The sequence below is a fragment of the Sturnira hondurensis genome, unplaced genomic scaffold (genome assembly GCF_014824575.4).
Source record: "Sturnira hondurensis isolate 20B ecotype Veracruz unplaced genomic scaffold, ASM1482457v3 Scaffold0017436, whole genome shotgun sequence".
Classification (NCBI taxonomy): domain Eukaryota; kingdom Metazoa; phylum Chordata; class Mammalia; order Chiroptera; family Phyllostomidae; genus Sturnira; species Sturnira hondurensis.
The window spans coordinates 423080-444978 of NW_028090067.1; the positions used below are offsets into that span (position 1 = coordinate 423080).

The following is a 21899-nucleotide window of genomic DNA, read 5'->3' on the forward strand; positions in this document are numbered from 1 at the left end:
GTAAATAAATTAAAAAACAAACAAAAAAAATCTCTTTCCATCCTTACAGGACCTTTTCCTTCAGAAGTCACCTTTTTCAATAGACTTCTAGGTTCACTTACATGATTTGCACTGTTTCAGTGAATTAGCTTATTTGACTTTATTTATTTAAATGGTGTCTTTATTATAAAGAAAGATGAGAATCTAGTGTGGCTCAACTACCCCTTGTGCAAATGAAAGATTTAATAAAAGTGTGTTGAATTTAGCAGCTATTTGATGAACATCTCCTGTGTAGTAAGTTGTTGTAAGGATAGTCAGTGAAGAGTAATATAATAATAGTGATTTTTTTCCTTCTTGTAGATCATAACACACTTTCATATCCACTGTCTCTTGGGAACAAGCTAACCCATGTTCAAGAAACCCTGTCGACCTAGGACACAGATTGATTGTAGATGTATTTGAAGAGATTCATTCACTTTAAAAAAGATAACCTCTCCAGATAGTTGCTGGTATTTTACATATAAACATTATCTTCTCAACATTCCTGAAGCATGAAGAGAAAAAGGTCATTTTTACCTGGAATACACATAAAACATTGATACCTAGAGTTGACTGGCAATTTACTCCAGGTAATAACAGCAAGCACCAACACAGTGTCAAATTCTATGTGAGGCACTAATATCAGCCAATTTACATATATTAATGATTTTAGGCTCAAAAATATTTTGAAAGAAGTTCTATTATTATTTCACAATAAAGAAAGCGAGGCGCAGAGAGATGCAATTAAAAGTGCTAGAGTGCTTTGCTTTGGGGACCCAGACCATGAGTCTTCTGATTTGTGAGTGGAGGGATGATCAGTGAGGGGGGGAGGGTCACACACAGCCGTGGTTCACTGGAACCACGCTGGTGTCTGGCGTCGGCAGCCTGACTTTCCCTTCCACTTTAGTGAAGGGTTTGTAGTTCATCTCTCTAATAGAAATCTATGGTCCTAAAAAAGGTATCGTCTTACAGGCAGCAGACATCAGCCTCTCTTTCTTCTGATTTGAAAATCCATATCCCTGTGTTCACATCCTCAGTCTGATAACGATGCCTTGGAAGCCTAGCAAATGAATAAAAGATCTGGCAGACAGGGAGCTTAAAAGGCTACATTTATTTATTGACTTAAAAAAAATCAGTCAGCTAGAACTGCATCATTTCCCCAGTGACTTATAGATTTCTGTATGTTTATGGTCACTTTAGATTTTTTTGAAAGCATGACAAATCACAGTGACTTTTCTTCAGTTTGTTCTCAACCCTTCAGGGTTTTGTCCTCTAAATCAATTTTATTCTTGGCAATTTCAACACTGTCAAAATAATGTCTGGGATATACTGAAGAATACTACCCAGTGTAAATGCAAAAATAAGTTCTGAGTCCCAGACAGCTAGTTAAGCTCACACACAACTTTCCTTCTGCACTTGGCTCCTTGGCATTTTGCAACGGGTTTTCCCGTTGCAAATACTATGACAATGGATCACTTCAAACGCAACTTCTTTCATGTAGAGGCTGTTAACACATACTTCTCACAGATAGCATATTTCCAATTGCTGCAGCTGGTGGAGGAAAGGCTCTTGTTTCTGAGGTATCCACAGCGCTGGTCAGTTGATGCGGCCCTCTGTGTTGTCAACCTGGAGAAGCAAGTCAGGGTGTCTGAGGTTAGGTATGGAGCTCACAGTCGTGCTGTTGCGGGTAGCTCATGAGAGGTGTGTAGCCTTTATTTTGTTCTATTTTGTTTGAATATGGCACTCTTCTGGAGTAATCTTGCAGAGCTGTTCTCTCTCAATAAAAATATGTTAATATAATGAACAAATTATGTATAAAAACATAAAGACAGGATCTGAATTAGAATATCTTTCCTGACTCTTATTCTCAAAATATTAAGGCATCTAATTCTGTTCACCAATTTTCCCTAAGTCTGTCTGAAAACCTTAATTATGCAAAATGCTTCATAATTTCTATAATTCCTTTTCCTTAGCACTCTCTAGTCATTAAACTGTACAAAGGAAATATACTTGATAATTAAATAATACTGTTCATTCAGACTCTCAGATTTAATGTAAATGTTCTGGAGAACAATGGCAGTGAGGATGAGAAGGAAGAAGATTCAGAAGCCATAAAGCTACTCATAAATTACCTCAGCTTTGATTTTAACCAGAAACCTATGAAGTTATGATACTGGTTGTATTTCCTGGAGGAAACCTAATAAATAAAATAAAAGGAACATTTAAATTCCCTCATATTTTTTTTCTTATAACTTTGTGATCTTTTCTCCCTGAAACACTTACAGTTCAGGGGAAGGAAAGGAGCCATCTTGCCAAAGCCAAGGTTGGCTGGGTCCATCCTGAGAGAGTCCCACCCAGTAATCATGGTCACTTTTGATTTTCCTCAGGATGCCGGTGATAAAGTTCTATAAGAAACAAGATCTGGATGGTGAATGCGGGGGGAACCTCAACAATAAACTACCATGACCTATAAAGGGTGCAATTTTTCCTAGACAGAAATTAGTGGGAAATTGGTGGAAGGTGAGGATGGGTGGGATGTTGAGGAGTGGGTGGGGAAGAAATGGAGACAACTGTACTTGAACAACAATTTAAAAACTGTGTATAGACTTCCGCCAAGATGGAGGCATAAGTGGAAACACTCTGCCTTCTCCCACAACCAAGTTTGAATACAACTAAGGTTTGGAGAACAAAGACACAGCCAAAGGACAGAAAATTGAATTATACGGAAGTCCGACTACATCTAACCATTCAACGAGGACGGTAAGAGGGGCGGAGCCAGCAGCAAGCAGGGTCTGGCAGGAAAGATCCCCCGACCTAGGCGCGCAGGCAGCCCAGAACCAGCTGGGGTGCGGGGCAGACCGACCGCAGTTGCACATTCGCGCACAGTGAGACGGACCACGCAGGCCCCAGGGGGCGAGAGCTGATGGTGGAGACACACTAAAGTGCAGTGGGATGAAACTCGTGGGCCCAGTTACAGTGGCAGCTGCGGCACCAGTGGGGGCCGAGGCGGCAGGCGGCAGACGGGACGCCATAGTTCCTCTCTGACCCCGCCCCCACATACAACGTCACAACCCAGCGATTTAGTTGCCCTGCTCTGGTGAACGCCTAGGGCTCCAATCCTGCTACGTAACAGGCACAAACAGCCCAAAAGATGGCGCAAGAAGAACTCAAAGTCCCAGAGCCGATAACTCTCAGTGACCGAGAAATTGCCAGCCTCTCAGAAGCACAATTCAAGACACTGTTTATCAGGATGCTCACAGAACTGGTGGATTATAGTCACAAATTAGAGGAACATATGAAGGCTAAACTAATTGAAATGAAGGGAGATGTCCAGGAAACCAATAGCGATGGAAAGGAAACTGGGACTCAAATCAATGGAATGGACCAGAAGGAAGAACGAAACATCCAACCAGAAAGGAATGAAGAAATGAGAATTCAAAAAAATGAGGAGAGGCTTAGGAACCTCCAGGACATCTTTAAACGTTCCAACATCCGGATTATAGGGGTACCAGAAGGGGGAAAGAAACAGCCACGAGTGGAAAACGTATTTGAACAAATAATAAAGGAGAACTTCCCCAGTCTGGCAAAGGAAATAGACTTCCAGGAAATCCAGGAAGCTCAGAGAGTGCCAAAGAAGTTGGACCCAAGAAGGAACACACCAAGGCACATCATAATTACATTAGCCAAGACCAAAATGAAGGAGAGAATCCTAGAAGCAGCAAGGGATAAGGGGACAGTCACCTACAAAGGAGTACCCATCAGACTGTCAGCGGATTTCTCAAAAGAGACCTTACAGGCAAGAAGGGGCTGGAAAGAAGTATTCCAAGTCATGAAATCCAAAGACCTACAGCCAAGATTGCTTTATCCAGCAAAACTTTCATTTAGAATGGAAGGACAGATAAAGTGCTTCTCAGATAAGGTCAAGTTCAAGGAGTTCATCATCACCAAGCCCTTATTATATGAAATGCTAAAGGGACTTATATAAGAAAAAGAAGATGAAAAATATTAACAGTGAAAGGACAGCAAACTTACAGTTATTAACAACCACACCTAAAACAAAAGCAAACCAGGAGGACAGCTAGATCAGGAGTGGAACCATAGAAATGAAGAACACATGGAGGGTTAGCAACAGGGGAGTGGGAGGAGAAGAAGGGGGGAGAAGGCACAGAAAATAGCATACACAATAGGTAGAAAATAGATAGGGGGTGGGCAAGAATAGTGGGGGAAATATAGAATCTAAAGAACTTGAGACACGTGGTTATAAACTAAGGGGGGAGAATGGTGGGGGAGGGAGTGTGAGGGTGGAGGGGAATGAAGGGGGGAAATAGAACAACTGTAATGGTATAATCAATAAAATATATTTTAAAAAATAAAAATAAAAACTGTGTATATATATTATAAAAGAAGAAATACATTTTATGGATTTTTTCTGTTGCCATGTGATCAATGCAGTGTTGAAGACCATGGGAAAGTAAGCATCTGGTCTTAAAACAGTTTTAACAGATTTAGAGTTTGGCAGATATATGTGTCAAAAAAGGTAAATGTTATACTGAACTCTCGTTATCAGAAGAAAAAATAAAATATCCTTGACCACATAGAGCACATAGATCATTCTTTCTCAGTAGACTTCTCTATGAAAAAGTTTAAAAGATTCCAAAAGCAACTTAACTAAAGGCATATTGTATTAGAAGAAACACGACTAACATTTGTCAACAAATTTGCCCAGAAAACATAGTGAAAACCCAATATTGTAATAAATTAGTTCAAGTTACCTTCTTTACTGCATATACGTAACAAATTCTTCCCCCATAATTCTTGTGAAAATAAACTTTGACTAATTACTGAACACAGTGGCGTACATTTTTAATAAGGCCAGTTATGTGTAACTGTGCATTCTGCTTCACACATATATATGGGTAGAATTATTTTAGAAAACATCTTATTGTTTCCTTGTTAAGATACTAGTAAATTGGGTTAAATGTCAGTTAAACAATTCATTTAGTAAATGCTTATTTTCACATACCTTTTCATTCATGACATCACCTCACTTTTTATACTTCTGATTTTCCATAATAATTGAAAATTTTTACAGGTTATTATTTTTCTCTACATCATTAAACATAATTGTTTAAAACATATATACATTCATAATGTATGTGTATCTTAGAGTAGATTAGCATGTCACAAAAGGGTACTTCTCTTACTCCTTCCCATTTTTGATTAACAAAGGACAGAACTAACATATGCCCCTTGGTTTGGGGCTAGTATCCTTCCTGTTTTATTGTTTGTTCATCCAATTAAAAGGAACACAAACCATACTAACCTTTACTTTCTTTCTTTTAAACTTTTACTACAACTAATATATTGTTATAAAATATCAAGGAATTCTCTTTTATTACAATCATTCCTTTCTTTTAATGGGTAGCATGATATTTTCAGAATGACATGAAACCATAAAACAGAGTTTACCATTTCTTCTCTGCTCTCTATTTGCAGAAGATCAGAGCCCTCCTTCAAACAATCCTCTTTGCTGTTTTGCCAAATCTTCCAATCTTCAAGGACACGGTAACAACTTTTTCCATTCTGAATCCAGTTGTCTGGACAACAGCTGCAGACAGAAGCTTTGAATAAAATATTTTGAGTAATATTGAGTAATTTGGAACAACAATTAAAGAAGCATGTAAATTTGAATGATTGTATAAAACATCTGCCTACTAATATCACAAATTTCACTTTGAAATTGGAGAGAATGTTTATTTGCATTTCTAGGAATATGTATTTTCTACATACTGCTGATATATATAAATAAGATCAAACTGGAAAGTGGATCATAATTATGTCTCTTCTATTATAAAATGCTAACCACGATTTTGTGGAGAATGAAATGTGTGTCATTGCTGGGGTTTTTTTTTTTAGGGTTTGGTGCATACATTTGCATGTGCAAAGTAAAAACTTATTTCCCATATCAGTTACCTGAACTGACAGGGTTTTGCATCAAGGCTTGGTAATGCTTTATCTGGAGGTCGTGGCTTCTCTTCCACTGTGTGAAGTTCGACAGCGCTATGTCCTGCTGGGTGAGCTTCTCTTCCTGCTTCCTTGCAATACTGGACACCTGGAGCCCTTCAAACAAGAAGAACCACTTCTAATAAATTCCTGACAAGTTGTGAGTCATTCTTCAACACAGTCTAAAGGCAACCACCCATTTCTAATAACTTTTTGTGGCTTTATTTGCATGAAGTTTTTTTAAATTATATTGTTTAAGAATTATCTACTGTGCTACGCTGTACACATGAAACTAATACAAAATAATATTGAATTTAAATTGTAACTGAAAAATAAAATTAAAAATACATATCTAAAGGAAATGTGGGGAAAGGCTTTATTAATAAAATTGATACTTATTTTAAAACAAAAACAATTTCTATTGTTCAAGAATAAAAAACTTAAAAGGGTACACAGCAAAAAGTGTCTTTGCCGCCCCTGTCTTCTTAGTCCCCCAGCTCTACTTTTTCAGAGCAGCCAGGCTTACCAATTTTATTTTCATTCTTCTAGAGGAATTGTGAATTTTGAAAGACGAACATTAAATGCCCTTGCTCACCTTTACACAAATGGTAGCAATTGGGTTACATGGCTTTGTACCTTTTATTATATCCCTTAAAATTTATTTTGGACACAATTTTGTGTCAGTATATAAAGAGCTCTCTGATCGTTTCACTATACCTGTGTAGCATACCCTTCTATGGACCTGTCATATATCTACTGCATCATGATTTAGTTGAGCAATTTTCCATTGACTTCTGTAATCTTTTGGTATTACAGAGACAAATACGGTAATAAGTAAGTTTAATTATACAGAATTTCACACCGGTGCAAGTCCATTTTTAAGATAAATTGCTAGAACAGTTTATGTGCACTTATTTAAATGATATTAGATACTTCCAAAGGTATCTAAAGTGGAGGGCCATATAAGCTGATGCAAATGATACCTCAATATCATTTGCATTTGTCTTATGTCTGATGTTGAATTTTTTGTGTATATGTAAGTAAAAGTCGGCTGTATTTCTTTTTTTATGAAGTGTGTAATTAGAGCCCATGTAATTTTTTCCGTTGGTTTCTAGTCTTTTCCTTTCTGTTTTATATGAGGCCCTTGTCGTGCCGTGAGAGTTAAGTGGGGCAGGCTTAGAGCCTGCCTGAGCAGGACTGCTGAGGTGCCCACATGTAACTGCCCTCGGGACAAGACACCAAGCGTGCTAACAGCCTAGCTCAGTAGTCATCAGTCTGAGAACCGGGGGGAACAAACTATACTAGCTTGTCAGCCTTGTTTCTTGATGACGTATGATTGATTATTTGCCCCTGGTTACAAGGAGACCCTAAGAAGTCGTTGCTGTTGAGAGTGGTTACCTTGCAGGAATATGCATGCGTGGTCAGCAAAATGTAAATATCCCCAGCAGGACTCCATCTGGGTCTCCCTGGTACCACAGTGCTCTGTGTACACCACGGTGGTTTTTCTGATTTAAGAGAGAAATTGTGTTCTGAAAGGATATTACAAGGGGAGGAAAGGGTGCCTGCCTATACCTGGTCTCCCCAGACCTCTTACTTAATCTTTATCCTTACTTTATTGCTGGTGTTAAATTATATTCTCTTCTTGTAATACACTATAGAGTTGTAAGCACTATGACTGTGACAGCCAGTCCTGTTTAACTGATTCTAGTAGTGTTAAGTTATATTTGGATAAAGTTCACCTCACGTGTGATATAAGCTACAGCAACATTGTCCCAGTTTGTCTTTTGACTCTGCTTGCTGTAGTTTACCCTACATTGATCATTATACTTTTTGTCATTTTTAGTAAGTTTTATGCTGGAGATTCAACTTTTATGTTTATTTTATATTTACTTTCTAATGTTGCTGGAATTTTGTTGTAAATTATAAGATATGACTTCAACATTTTCCCCTAAATGGCTACATATTTTCTCGTATCATTGATTGAATCTTTCCTCTCCATACTCTTTAGCTGCCATCTTCAACGTACTGTGAATTTCTAATGAAGTACTTCATTAGGCAATATTTCTATTGTTCTAAGTACATTCAACTCACCTACTTATCTTTTCATATGTCAGTACCACACAGCCTTAGTTATTTTAGGGTTTTAACTTATTTTAATATCCGATAGGCCCAATCCTCTTAATTTCATATTGCATTTACCTGAATTTTTGGTGGTTAACCATCTTACAAGTCTGGTTAACTTATTAAGCCAGTTCTTTGGAAAAATCATGTTATGAAGCATCTATTCCTATTTTGTTAAATATTTTTCTCAACATTGATATTGATTTTCTTTATCCTATTTGTTTTTTGTAGAATTTCTTGAACAAGTGGCTCAATGTTTTTAGTCAATTATGGAAAACACTTATCCACTATATCTTACAATAGTACTTATGCCCAGCTCTCCCTGATTTCTCTTGGGTTTATGATGGCACACATGCTCGTCAGCTCTGTCTCAGGGCACACTTGGCTCCAGTTTTGCTCTGCGCCTAATAGAGAGTATTGTCATGAAGGGGAAGTTCATGGGTAAAAAAAGCAATTTGCATCTGCATGGTTTGTCTCCCAGTTAACTGGTCAAGGCAACATTCATAATCAAATACGTAATTGCACATCTGCATATTCTGATCTGTTTTGGTCATCAGCATTGCTACTGAGATGAGAATGCTAAAACTCCAGAGCCAAGGACTAGAGAAAACAGGTGCCCATGCCCTGTCTATCTGTGGGCAGTGCAAGTGACCCTGGCTGTCTGTAGCTTTTTTCTTCCTAACAAAAGGCTGTATCTAACCAGAGTGGGGAGTAGAACAGTGGTGTTACGCATTTTATCTCATCAATGATTTTGCTTGCGTAGACAATAAAACATAATAATCTTCCTTTGGGGAATTGAAGTATTATTCTAAAATTTTAATTTAGTTGAAGACCTTAGATTAGCTATATTTTTGAGGTTATTGTTGCTTTGCTTATTACTACTTGAAAAGCCTATGTTACATAAAACTGTAATAAAACTGAGAAAGGGAAATGAGGCTTTTCTTTAGTTCCTCCCAAGTGAGAAGGAATGTACTGTGCCTTTATTAGTGTTGGGGTTGTAATTAATTTGCATTAAGTGAGTCATATAGATTAAACAGTATGATTACCTGGGAAAATATGATACAACATATTTTTATGAAGGAAAAGAAAGACAGTAAAAGCCTTTGTTTTAAGATGTTATATGTTGTATCTGATTGATGAATCAGGAAAATAAAAAAAAGAATATTTAAAAACAAATGTACAAATCTGAATTCTTAGACAATATTTTGCACTGTAGAGTTTTTAAAATAGTGAGACAATTAACATAAGTAATATGGTAGAGAAAAACAGAAAATACAAGAGTAAGATGGAAACAAAAAATTACTTCGGTTCACCTTTAAATTTACCCTCCTACTCCTCCTTTCCCTCTTCCTTTTCTTCTTTGCTTTATGATATTCCATAGTGTGTGCATGTCATGAATTTAAATGGTCCCTTAATGATAGGCATTTGAGTTCCATCTAATTATTTGTCCCCCTTATTGCTAGATATGCAGGTTTATCTACAGAAAAGAAACTTTCAAAAGTGGGATTTCTGGGTCAAAATCAATTAATACCATTTAAGATAAACAGAGTTTGTCAAGAACATGATTGTCTTGGTTATCTAAATAGATTTTATGAACTATGCAGAAAAGAAAAATTAAGTATCCACTATACAGCAAATATCTTGAGAACATGAAAAATGCACAGCATGTTTTTATTAATATCTTTAGTATGTACTATAGGTTTGGTGGTTATATAATAATTGATGATTGGACATTAATTTATTTTCATATTTTAAAAGCTCTATATTTTAGTCGTTTGACAATGTTGCTTGAAAATGTTGCATTTTCAGTTAATTTTTTCATTGAAAGTGTTTTTTGTAGTTTCTTTTATCTTCTTACCCCAAGTAGTTTAAAAACATTTAATTTATTATGCATAATTGATACTTAAACCATATCTTTTAATATTTGCAAAGTCAGTCAAATATTAATTCATTTTTCAAAATATGGCTTGTTTTAGTTAGAATAAAACTTGGCACAGTATTCTATTAAAAGTTCACACTTTTTACAGAAGAAACTAAATTACCATATGTCAATTGACTTATCTGTTAGTTCTCTTTCAACTCTGCAGCTATGATTCCAGTATATTTGCTTGATAAACAGATATTTAAATGTGAGTTTCTTTTAAAAAGTAGCCTGGAATTTGTGATTATATATATACATACACATACATATATGTATACATACACATATGTATTCACACATTTTTTAGTAAAGCACAGATGGAAGGTTGGGTGAGATAAGGAAATCTTTCTGGAATCTCTAGCACTTAGGATAGCCTGCAGAATTTTATCTGGGGAGATATCCACGGTTACCATTACTTTCTGAGCTCCAACAAATTATTAAGTTATTTTTTTCAGTATCATCAGGAAAATGAATTCATCACTAACATGAACGAGGTCAAGTTTCTTACACCTTGTGGAAGCAAATCTGAACCCTTTGCTTCCTCATTTCAGAGCTCATAGTTCTCCCTCACCAGCTAATGCCTGCTGGGTAGAAAACTGATTTGCTAATGCATACGAGAAAGAAAAACTACCTTGACAATAACCTTCATCTCTGTCTCAGCAAATTTCTTAGTGCTAGCATGAGTGATAATAAAGGTTCTTAGTTACTTTTCTGGAAACTGCAGCTTTATAATGACTATATTTCATAAGAAATGTACTTGCTAGAGGTAAAAACATCTCAAATTTGGACTAAAGGGAATAAATAAATGTGATTAAATATTAGTCAAATAAAGTTCTCAGGCTTGCATTAAACATGAAATTGTACCTTATCTAATATAAAGTGAAAAATAAACTCTTATTAAAATAATTTCCACAAGTGTAGAATAAATGCATACTAGCAAAGGTAGAGCATTTACTAAAATTTTTCACCTTGCATACTTTGGCTTGCTAATACATTTCACAAACTGAATGATAATATGAGTAAATATTTATATGTTTGTTCCCAAAGAAACTTATGGAGTTAGATTTGAGTTAAACATCAAACAATTGAATATTAAAAGTTACAACAGCATTCAAGTATTCAGAGTGTTATAGCATTAATTAAATTAGGAAGTCATTATTTTGCCATTTATATGCCTTTAGGTATTTATAATTGATTTATTTATCCATTTATAAATCATGAAGATTTATTTATTATAGTGTACATATATAATTTTCTGTGAAACTACATGTCTTATATAACATATGTAGATTATTTTGAAGGTACCTTTTTATACTTACACTTAATAGCCAAGAAAACGGAGGTAGCTAATGAGCCCACACAGATAATACATGCTATCACCACCACAAGACACCGTGTTCCTAAATAAGGAGCAGGAATGATAAAACTGGGTTAGAAAATGTAGGTGAATGGCTGGGCCAGGAAGAGACTAGCCTGAGTGAAAGAAAGAATCAACTGTAGGCATTTCAACCACAGAATGGTTGAGGTTATGTAACTGTAACAGAAAAAGGAGAATTCAGACTTTTTGAAATTCAAGTTGTAACTTTGATTACATTGGATTGCAAGAAATGTCAAATTGAACAGCTTCAATAACCTTCTCATACCCTCATATGACGCCACAACCCTACCAACTAGTTATATTTGTTGTGCTGCATCTCCTCATCTCTCTTAAGTGTCACTCAAACATGATTGGTTTGAAGATATTTCTTTCTAAACATAGTGTTGGGTGAGGAACACTTTTCTCCAGGTAATTTTGCAATTGTTCTGGAAGGAAAAAATTTACAATGGTTGTGTAGTCGATTATATTCTAAAATGTATCTTTGGATGGTGTGGTTAGCTGAGCAATGGACCAGCCCTAGATACCCAGGTCCTGATCCCTGGAATCTGTAATGTCACCTTATTTGGCGAAAGAGACTTTGAAGGAGTAAATTAGTGATTTTAGGATGGGGAGGTCATTCTGTTCTATCTGGGCCCAAATGAGAGGTAGGAGATCAGAGGGACAGAGAGTGATACAATGATGGGAGAAGACATGATGATGCTGTCCTTGAAGACAGAGGAAGAAGCCAGGAGCCGTGAGAAACAGGAAATGCTGCGCTAGAACTGGAAACAAGGGAATGGACTCTCTCCTAGAGCCTCTACAGAGACCACAGCCCCGTCAACACCTCGATCGCAGCCCAGTGAGACCCTTGTCAGACTTCTCGACCTGTAAGGTAATATATAGGTCTGTGTTGAGCTCCTGAGTCTGTTGTTACCTCAACGATAGGAAATTAATACAAATATTAAAATTAATAAAGACAGACAGAACTGATTACTATAGCAGACAGTTCCAGGCTGATGAGAGCTTGTCAGTTTTTCAATGTCTGTTTTCTCTTTATTTCTTAATATTTACCAGATAATTTGTGAAGGAGTATTTTAGGCAAAAACTGAAGTGATAAAAACATGACTTTTTTCACTTTCCCCCCCAGATCTATGAATTCTTTGTCTTTGAGAGAAAGTGCTACATATTTTCCAAGTCTTTTGCCTTTTCAGCTTTACTTACCCCTCTCACTGTTTATTTTTTTTAATGTTAGCATATCATGCATGTTACCATACTGTAACGTGGGTTGCCTCGTTAGAAAAATCACCTGGAGTCAATACACAATGAGAAATAAAACATACACTGCAAAGTCTTGGATTAAATAGAGTGGTTACCTGAACATTTGGTGGAAGACAGATGTTTCTGATAAGGACTTGGCTTTGGAGTGTCCCACTGAAGGGAAGCGTAGATTTCCTCACCCTGCATGTCTGAGGCCCTTCGACAAGTGAGGCAGTCCACAGGAGAAGCTAAGACAGGTAACTCTTTTTGCAGTCAGGAACCGATTGGTGAAAGAACTGAAATTGGCTATTTTTACATAAAATGTTAGGGTTTAAGGAATAGAATAAATGCCTCTTCATCCAGAAAGTAGAAGTTTATAAAGTTTAAGCCAAAGCACAACTTGCTAAAGAAGGAAATGAGAAGGGAACTGAATTCAAGCGGCCAATGATCAAAACATGTTATTGGTCTGATTTCTAAGACGTGGCAGATGCTGAAGGTAATCACACTGGGTCACTGTTCACATGAAAATAAGTGCAAAAATGCACTTATATTTGGTATAGAACACAAAGTATGGGAATGATCTAAACAGCAAAGATACAAGAACATGGGCAAACCAGGGTGTAAGATGTCAATCACTTTGTATCCTTAAGTAAGAAAGCAGGGAAAGGATTGCATTCCTAAAGTAAATTGACAAACTATTATTTAGGCTAATGCAGTTAGTGACAAGTAAATAGCAAAATGCCTGTCATTTAACACAATGGAAGTTAATTTCTTGTGCACATAACATTCTAGCTCTAGTAATCCTGGTTAGTGGGTAGTTCTCATCCAAGCGGAACCCAGGCCCTTTCTGTCTTGTGAAACATTCCAGTCTTCTACTTCTAGCCATTGGAACAGAAGAGAAGGTGGAAAAGCCACATGGGCTGCTTTAAAGCCATGACCTAGAAGTAAGATGTATTACCTTCACATGCACTAATGTAATGCCCTTGGCTCTAAAGGTTGGTTCTGATAATATAACTTTTGCCTAGCTAGCAAACTTTCTATGTCAACTTCACTCTAGACAGGAAATATGAATTATTTAGTAGACAAATGGCCATTTTTGCCACATCCTGTGACTATTGCTCTGGTACTGAGAAATTCAATACTTTTTCATTTTTTTTTTGTCCGTATGGCCAAAGGTCATATTTCAATAATTTACCGCCTGCCCAACCCCAACATTCTGCAAAATGGCAATGTGCTGTTTTGTTTCAGTGTTTCACTAGATCAATCACTTCTCTCTGTAGCAGAAGGAAACAAATGGCACTCAAGGGTAACCTAAGGGCAGTGATACAGACGCTGTTTATAAAGTTTTGGGGAAGATTAACAGGAGCAAAATGGAAGGTGATATGCGTTTCAGGATGCTGTTGTTATCCTCAGTCCTGAAGGGTTCAGGGAAGGGTGTTTAATGGAACTGTCACCTGACAGCGGCCGTGGTGCAAGACAGAAAGCACCAGCCTCCGTCAAACCAAGACGTGGTAGAAAGGAGCCTGGGGAACGAGTCCCCTGGCCACTCTTTCCCTCCATCCTCTGATCACTGACCGCACCTCCCTGCAGCTTAGCTGGAAGCCAGAGGCCGACTCTGCCCAAGGGAGGCTGTTCATTTGTGTTCGGCCTCCCAAGGCACAGGGTGGGGAGAAGAAGACCTCAAGAAGCAAGTAAAGAGTGTTCAGAAAATTCTCCAAGTCTTTGATATGACTTTCATGTGACCTGAGATTCTGATCTGAAAACTAATTATGTGACTTAATTAGGGAAGTGATTTTTATCTTCAGGAGAAAAAAGAAAGAAACCAAAAGTATATCAAATATACATTAAGACTAAAGTCAGGAACATGGTTCAAAGTGTTATCAGTAATTTCCAAATTCTCTCAGGTTTTTAGCACAGACTATGAAGCTGAGAAAGCTCTAGTTTTTCCAAATATAGTGTATTCTCTATAAATTTCTTTGGGAACCACTGGCCCCTCCCAATAAAAGTGACTTGTGTCACTTCTGATGGTTTTAATCATACTGTTTCTTATCGCTTATTCATACTCCAAATACTGTTTCCAAGGGCTTTGAGATGAACTATTCTGATGATCACACAACCTACAAAATAGGTTCTACTATCAGTGTATTGGAAATTCACTGTGAGCCGAGACACAGAGAAGTCAAGTGATTCACCGAAGTCGAAGAGTTGGTATTTAAAACCAGTTGGTCTGATCACAGTACCTGTGTTATTCTGATTTCATATACAAAATACTTTTGATATGAGTATAAACAATAAAAATAAAAAAGACTCTGGTTACGTTTTTCGTATTGCATTTTTGCCACCCATTAAGATATTGTTATTTGAAATTTTGCTGAGCCATAGTGATGTATAGATGTGTTTATTCAGTTTAGAAGAGATAAGACATTAGAGTCCAGAGCTATGACTGCTTTTTAGGTGGCTTTTAGAATTATTCGTTCCTATTTGGTTTCTCTAAATAAACAAGTAGAAATAGAAAAATAATGATACTGGCCTCCCAAAGCCAAGATCTCAAGACATTTAAAGTAGAAACAGAATCTGAGGGGTTTTTTTTAATGTCTTTAAATGTTAGTATACAAAGCTATAAAATTAGTACATATTTAGTATGTTCCCTACATGCTTGGTTCTCTGCTTAATACTTTATATGATTACATTAATAATCCTCAGAATTACCTTATGAGTAAGGTAGTAATAGTAAACTTATTTTATAAATGAAGAAACTGAATTTGAAAGAAACTAAGTAAGTTACCAAAAGCCACATAAGATTTAAGTTCTAAAGTAATGTTTCTTGAAATATATCAAAGATGGCTTATAGGGGAGTTTATTAAAAGGTAGGGCTGTCTCCTCAGCCTTTCAACTGAGAACCATAACTATTTGCATTTGAATGCCTAATGTTTTAACAAACATCTCAGCTGAGATGTTTGAGAATCATGTTTATAAATTTTATCACCACTAATTTTAAAAGAAAGATTACATTCAGGGAAGCTGTGACAAGGAAATACAATTTTGCCTGTTATCCTAAAGGGTGCCTCTTCACATATTTATAAATATTTCATGAGCTACTCAGCAAAAACCAAGTATAGAACTCTCAGGAAAAGAACTAGATAAAGTATTTTGACTTTCTGTTCTGTCTCTTAGCCTATGGCCTTGTTAAAAACCGTTTACTCATTTTAAACCCTCATCAGGTTTCTTGCAAACTTATTTTCCTTCTTTACACAAAAAATACTGCTGTTGAGTCTTACAAGAGTTAAACTTGCAATAGAAATTATATTTGTATAGTGTTTTACTGATTGTGGTGCTTTGTAATGAATTATCTCACACCCTAAGAATCAAATGTTTTTCTGTTCCTTGTGAGGCAGAAACTGTGCTTGGTGTCGGGCACAGGAGAGCAAAAAGGAAGGCACAGTGTCTGCCTTCATGGAGTTTCTGATACAGTTAATGCTCTGAAGGTTTATGTTGTAGAACTGTGAGGTATAATACCAGCTAGGTGTTATCTTATTTTAAATACAATAGAAAGGAAGTTAAAGAGATTACATGACTGGTCCATGGTTGTGCTTTAAGTAAATGATCACACCATCTAAATTATTCTACAGATTCTGAGTTTCACGTTTTTTCTACTACCTTATACTGTCTTTCAAACTTAGATATTTTATATAGTTTTCAAACTTGAATCTTTTTTACAGCTTAAGTCAACTAAGCCCTAACTTTTCTTGTTCCAACTTAAAATGTACCTGTTTATGTCTGAAGATGTAGTGAGTCATAAAATGTTGAGATAATTAGAAATGGGAGGCAAGAAGAAAATTTTTAAAAAGAGAGAGGAATTGGGAATCTTTTGGACGTATAAAAAGGAGACTTAGTCATCCCTCAGTATAATGGGTTGCATTACGAAAGGACTAAGTGGTATTGGTAAAAAAAACCTAATGTGAAGATGACTCCAAGGGGAATAAAGGGAAAAATAAGCAATTTTATGGCTAGTGATGCTTTCATCCAGATCTTTTATTACACAATCAAACATTTGTCTGTGCCATCCTGCCCATCTCTTTGCATTAAAGTAGTCTGCCCCCCTTTGCCATGCCTGCCTTTCTCTCACACATTAAATAACGTTTGTTCTGGCAGAAGGCAGGGTGAATTTTCCCATTATGAAAATAAGCACAATTCATGTTTTCTCTTGCATTTTCAAAAAGTTCAGACCTGTGAATGAAAAAGGTAGAATGAGTCCTTTGAAAGCCAAACAATGAACAGTCAAACTGTGTGTGTAATTTTGTTACATAAAATGGAGGCAAAAAGTATGGGGAAAATAAAGTTAGAAAGAACCGTCAGATGGCTGAGAGACTGCCAATGTTCTTGGAAGTATAAACCTCATACATTTGAAATGCTCAGTACGTACATTTAAATTCCTAATTTCATGTAGAATAAGATTAAGCTGCAAGTGAACAGTAGTGCAAGTGAATAGTAGCCTAGAGGAAGAGATGGATGGGGATCTGAAGAGATTGGAAAGACTTTATCATTTTATATTGTTATAGATGATTATCCTTGAGTTCTGTCTTGAGGGAGGGTAGGATTTAGGTGAGCAGGGAAGAGACAGGAGAGCCTCGAAGGGGAAGTGGCTACACAGGATGGAAATGAGTTCACGGGAAAATTAGTTGATTAACTATTTTTGAAATAAACGTTTATGTGATAAGGTAGCATATATAAGACTGCACACTATATTGCAGCTGTTGTTTATTCTCTCTACTACATTGCTTATGATAAGAAAACAAAATGTGCATTTATTAACTCATTTGTCAAATATCTATGAGATACCTAACATGTATCAAAGTTGTTTTCTGTGGTACTGATAAAGTGGTTAAGAAAGACAAGATCCTTTCTGTCAGGGAACTTACATTATAGTCGGGGGATACTGATTTTGTTGAAAGAACAGAGGGAATGCCAATTTGCTTGCAATATTGTAAATGAGGCAGCAAGTGATAAGAGATAAAGTCCAAGGTCTATGAAAAGGCTCGCTGTAGCTGCAGGACCTTCATTTCCTATTCACAGTAAATACTTAATGAATATTTGTAAATAAAAAAAGACTTCAGTAATAATCAGATTGTACAAATTTTGGTTAATCCGTTTAACTTTTAATGAGAGAGATACTGCAGTTATGATATACTAGATGAACAAAAGGTATTGAGAATGAAGATTAAAAAGCCACATTAAATAATTCAACAGAATTGGCTCCTTTCCCTGAATTATTTGTGGAAGGATAGAGCCTTCGACAGGGACATTAGAACCACTTTGTGAATGATGATGTGAGACCCCTAAGGTGGATGATTAAGTCACTGTTACCAAAAAGTCAAAAGAATCCACAAGTAACTTTCAACCATAAAATAGTAAGGATAATTTTGTGCTAAAAATACGTGAAGATAATTAGATTGAGTTAAAAAATACAATATATTCCATAGTAAAGAGTAAAGTGGTTAATAGAAACACATAAGAAAAAATATTGGGAATAGGGGTGTGTATGATAAACAACAGAGGATTGGGAGAATAGAAAGAGTATAATTGTCTTACTACCAGTGTTCCTTTGTTAGGATTAGGGTGTAAATTAGCCACCTTCTGCTTATGTAACTCACGGCAGGGCATAGAGCAACTTCCCAACTTTTAAGTAACTTGTACTCGAAAGGATAAAGTATCTCAGGAATAAACATTGCTAGTTGTGGCTTGTATTCTGAGATTCCAGTGGCTTACATATTTTTGGAGAAAACTGAGCCATCTTCCCACTTCCACACTTTATCAGAGTTCTGGCGGGACAATCCCACCCAACGACTTAATGAAGTCCTGGATTTGATGTATTCCTGTTACAGACACAGGTAAATATAATGGTTAGAATGCATATACAGTTCTCTGTCCTCATAAAGACAACGCTCCTCATTTTAAGACTCTGGAACAAAAGAAAAGTTAGATTATCTATCTATGTTAATTAATTTTATTTGATATGTAGAATTGTAGCAAGTTTACTTGTAGAATGAAAAATACTCAGTAAAAAAAATGTATTTTTTACTGAGCTTGATAAGTTTCTCAGAGCATCACAAACTGGAAAGCATGTTTCACTTCCAATGTTTTTCCTTATGATTTCAAAATATTTGCCATGGGAATCTCCTTACCAGTATGTTCTGGCTGGCAATCGTCAGCAGAGTGGCATTCCTATTGATACAGTACTGCTTACTCTCTTCCCAGGTTAAGTTGTGCCTGAAAAACCCATAGCACTTATCTCCATAAGGTCTCCAGTTTGGGGCACATGTGATGTTCTTAGGCCCTTAAAGAGAAATCAAGCGTAGGAATCTTTTTATTCTAAATACGGCTTACTTTTCCCCCAGATTCAATGTTTCCTATCAACCTCAAGATTTCCCAGAGTTACCATCACAGAAGAACTTCAGGGGTAGGGGAGAGAAAGAGGTTACAAAATCATACTTACTGAAATCATCCTTTTCTTTTGATTGTTTTATCAAATCTTGGGAGGACTGGTTTGTTAACTGTCGTGGAGTCCCTGGTAGACTTTTATTCTCAGTTTGTAGGTCGTTTTGCTGTGTGACAACTAGATGTAAAAATTAGTTAATAATTTGCAATAAAGGATGATAGGGGTAATGCAAAGACCTTCCAATAAAGTCATTTCACTGGGATTATCAGTGCATGAAATGTTTACAGATGCGCATGAGTAAGTGAATGCTGCAAGGGTGGTCAGGGGAAAGGGGGGCAAAAAAAAATGAGAGCTGAGGATTATTCAAAAGAATAAGTCAGCCATTGGAAGGAGATAAACACACAGAAGAAAATGTCTTGATCAAATCGCTGTTTTCTTACATACAGTTTTCTTACATACAGATTACTAGGTGGATTTCACAAAGGTGAAGAAACTATGCTATTTTATGTTTCATGTAATGCCAAAATACTCATTTAATTTTTAAAAAAACATATTGAAAGTCATGGGAACAAGGAGCCAACTGACAGGGACCAGAGGAGAAGGCGGAGGAAAATAAGGGAGGGAAGAAGAGAAAAGGTCTAGTTAAAGAACCAGAATAAACGGACTTGGACAACAGTGCGGGGGCTGACTGTGGTGGGCTGAGCAGGGGAATACAATGGGGGAGATTGGGACAACTGTAATAGAACAACAATAAAAAAAGAAATATTGAGGTAATTTGTTGTATAAATGTATAAATGTATATGTTCGCAAACTAAGTAAATTTGGGTACTAAAAATGCATATTGATTTTTTAATGCAGAAAGTACTCAGGTGTTCAGATAAATAAAAATGGTGAATGTATAATTCTAAAATATCATAAAAATAAACAAGATCACAAGCAACAACACAGATGATAATATGACATTGCAGGGCTTTTAGATTTATAGGAAAAATATTTATAAATTGGGTGGTATATGATTTATCTCTCAGTGGAAGTAAATACACATATTAAACAAAATGGGAAGAAGGACATTTTAGGAAGAGGGAATGGAATGAGCCAAATCTCAGGCAGAGAGACAGAATTTGTCTGTGAAACTGAGCTAACGCCATGGTGGCTGGACCTTGAGATATACAGGATGAGGGGACGAAGTTTCAAATGATTATATGGGTCTGTGCTGAGGAGAAACTCAAAGACTAGTTTAAATTATTGAAAATAATGTTTAAATACTAAAAAACTGAAAATATGATTTTACTCCAGAGAAAAAAGTCAGAGTTCCCCTTTAGTGAGAGGATCTTGGCAGTTACGTATAGGAAGATTGGAGTAGTGACAAATACATTAATGGTGAAAATTTAGCTTAGTGGCATACACCAGGACTCTTGAAAGTTGCCTTTCTCAGATGTAATCTTTGGCAATGAGTCAATACTTACACACAACCCCCAGAGCCACCAGCCCAACAACCAGCCCAATGCACAAGAACAGCAGAACCAGAGCCATCATACGCCACAGTGATGAAGAAGCAGGGTCAGCTGTGGGCAAACAATGAAGAAGAAAGGGCAGTGTGGCACACCTACGGGCGGCCACACTCCTGACCCACCCTCTGGGGATCCTCTGAGAGCTGTGAACAACACTGACAGATCGTGCCAGTGTTCTCCTGGTGATCCTCAACAGCAAGCACGTTCCCTCTGCCATTAAACTCTATAAGCCTAAAGGAGTATTCCCTGCTCGTATCTTTTCTTGTTTATAGTCTAAACAAGTCTATCTGATCCTATGAAGATACTATTCAAATGCCATAGAAAAAGAAGGCTATTCAGGAAAATAAAACTATATGTGCTATATTAGTAAAAAAAAAAAAAGGTAGGGGGAACTAGGGCTGGCCCTTTCAAGAGTTAATTTTCAAATCACTGGCTCTGGGCATTCTTACCTGTGGGGAGAGTTGGTTTTCGAGTTTTGATGTTTAAGGTCATGTATCCATCTTCATCCTGCATGGCGTTCTTTGCACTGCAAGTGAGCTCAGGGTCCAGTGACTTGGCAAAATGTAGTATCCACGTTTATGATTTCAATGTCTGTCAGTCTGTGGTCTTCTTCTCTCTCATGAGGTGGAGCCATGAGGTTTTTTTTTTTTTTTTTTTTTTGGTATTATTTTTCTTTTCAGGAAGCCCTTCCCTAGCTTCTTACAGATACGTGAACCTTGAACATAAAAACACAAAAATAACAATAACTTGTGGAAAGGAATAGATAACAGCATTTGTTTTCTGTTTCCTTTTCTTCAACTCTAAATGGGTATCCTTTCAGAAGAAAAAAAGTTCATGTTGGGTCTTAACCCTAAGCGAGTCTAAATCATTTGTTTAAATGAACTAATTTCTGATGACAATTCAGGGGTAAAACACCAACAAACATATAGTCTATGCCATTGTGAGGAGAAAAATCCAATATTATTTGCTCTAATATGGGCTAAACTAGATGTTAGAAAGGAATATTCCTAGTTATGACTTAAAACTCAATCAAATGCTTTCATCTTTCTCAAATCAAATTCTTCAGAAATTCAAGGACTCCACATGAGGCAAACTTCATATCTTAGGCTTTAGTGTCAAAGCAAAACAATAAAATAAAGTGAAATAGTGCAGAATTAGTGACGATATATTGCTGTTCAGTAATGGTTGCACTTTTAAGTGAATTTCTAGGAATAGAAAAATTCCTAATTTGATGAAAATCATGTCATTTCAAGTTCAGTGGTGCCATACGTGAAA

The 21899-nt window shown here is 36.5% G+C and overlaps 2 protein-coding genes across 3 annotated transcripts; both read right to left on the reverse strand.

Moving 5' to 3' along the window:
• Window positions 1-1110: 1110 nt before the first annotated feature.
• Window positions 1111-13041, reverse strand: CLEC9A (C-type lectin domain containing 9A). Its single transcript, XM_037068454.1, has 6 exons — window positions 12794-13041; window positions 11383-11463; window positions 5992-6138; window positions 5488-5639; window positions 2302-2423; window positions 1111-1644 (listed from the first exon to the last, which is right to left on the reverse strand). Exons 1-6 carry the CDS (start codon window positions 12882-12884, stop codon window positions 1512-1514), a joined length of 726 nt encoding a protein of 241 aa, XP_036924349.1. The 5' UTR covers window positions 12885-13041; the 3' UTR covers window positions 1111-1511.
• Window positions 13042-16697: 3656 nt separating this feature from the next.
• On the reverse strand, window positions 16698-21257 carry CLEC1B (C-type lectin domain family 1 member B). 2 transcript variants are annotated; one of them, XM_037068122.1, is made up of 6 exons: window positions 21074-21257; window positions 20580-20678; window positions 19171-19290; window positions 18860-19011; window positions 18444-18550; window positions 16698-16904 (listed from the first exon to the last, which is right to left on the reverse strand). In XM_037068122.1, exons 1-6 carry the CDS (start codon window positions 21135-21137, stop codon window positions 16760-16762), a joined length of 687 nt encoding a protein of 228 aa, XP_036924017.1. In that variant the 5' UTR covers window positions 21138-21257; the 3' UTR covers window positions 16698-16759. The 2 variants fall into 2 exon arrangements, with proteins under 2 accessions (XP_036924017.1, XP_036924019.1); XM_037068124.1 differs by lacking the exon at window positions 20580-20678.
• Window positions 21258-21899: the final 642 nt, after the last annotated feature.

Excerpts from the sequence above, each read along its gene's own strand:
- CLEC9A (XM_037068454.1), bottom strand. The coding sequence starts at position 12,884 with ATGCAGGGTGAGGAAATCTACGCTTCCCTTCAGTGGGACACTCCAAAG. Across the intron at positions 6,139-11,382 it reads CGTTTTCTTGGCTATTAAGT|GGCTCCAGGTGTCCAGTATT; the intron begins GTAAGTATAAAA and ends TCTTGTTTGAAG. Across the intron at positions 2,424-5,487 it reads TAGAGAGCAGAGAAGAAATG|AACTTTATCACCGGCATCCT; the intron begins GTAAACTCTGTT and ends TGTTTCTTATAG.
- CLEC1B (XM_037068122.1), bottom strand. The coding sequence starts at position 21,137 with ATGCAGGATGAAGATGGATACATGACCTTAAACATCAAAACTCGAAAA. Across the intron at positions 19,012-19,170 it reads AAAAGAAAAGGATGATTTCA|GGCCTAAGAACATCACATGT; the intron begins GTAAGTATGATT and ends TTTCTCTTTAAG. Across the intron at positions 18,551-18,859 it reads TTGCCAGCCAGAACATACTG|GAATACATCAAATCCAGGAC; the intron begins GTAAGGAGATTC and ends TGTCTGTAACAG.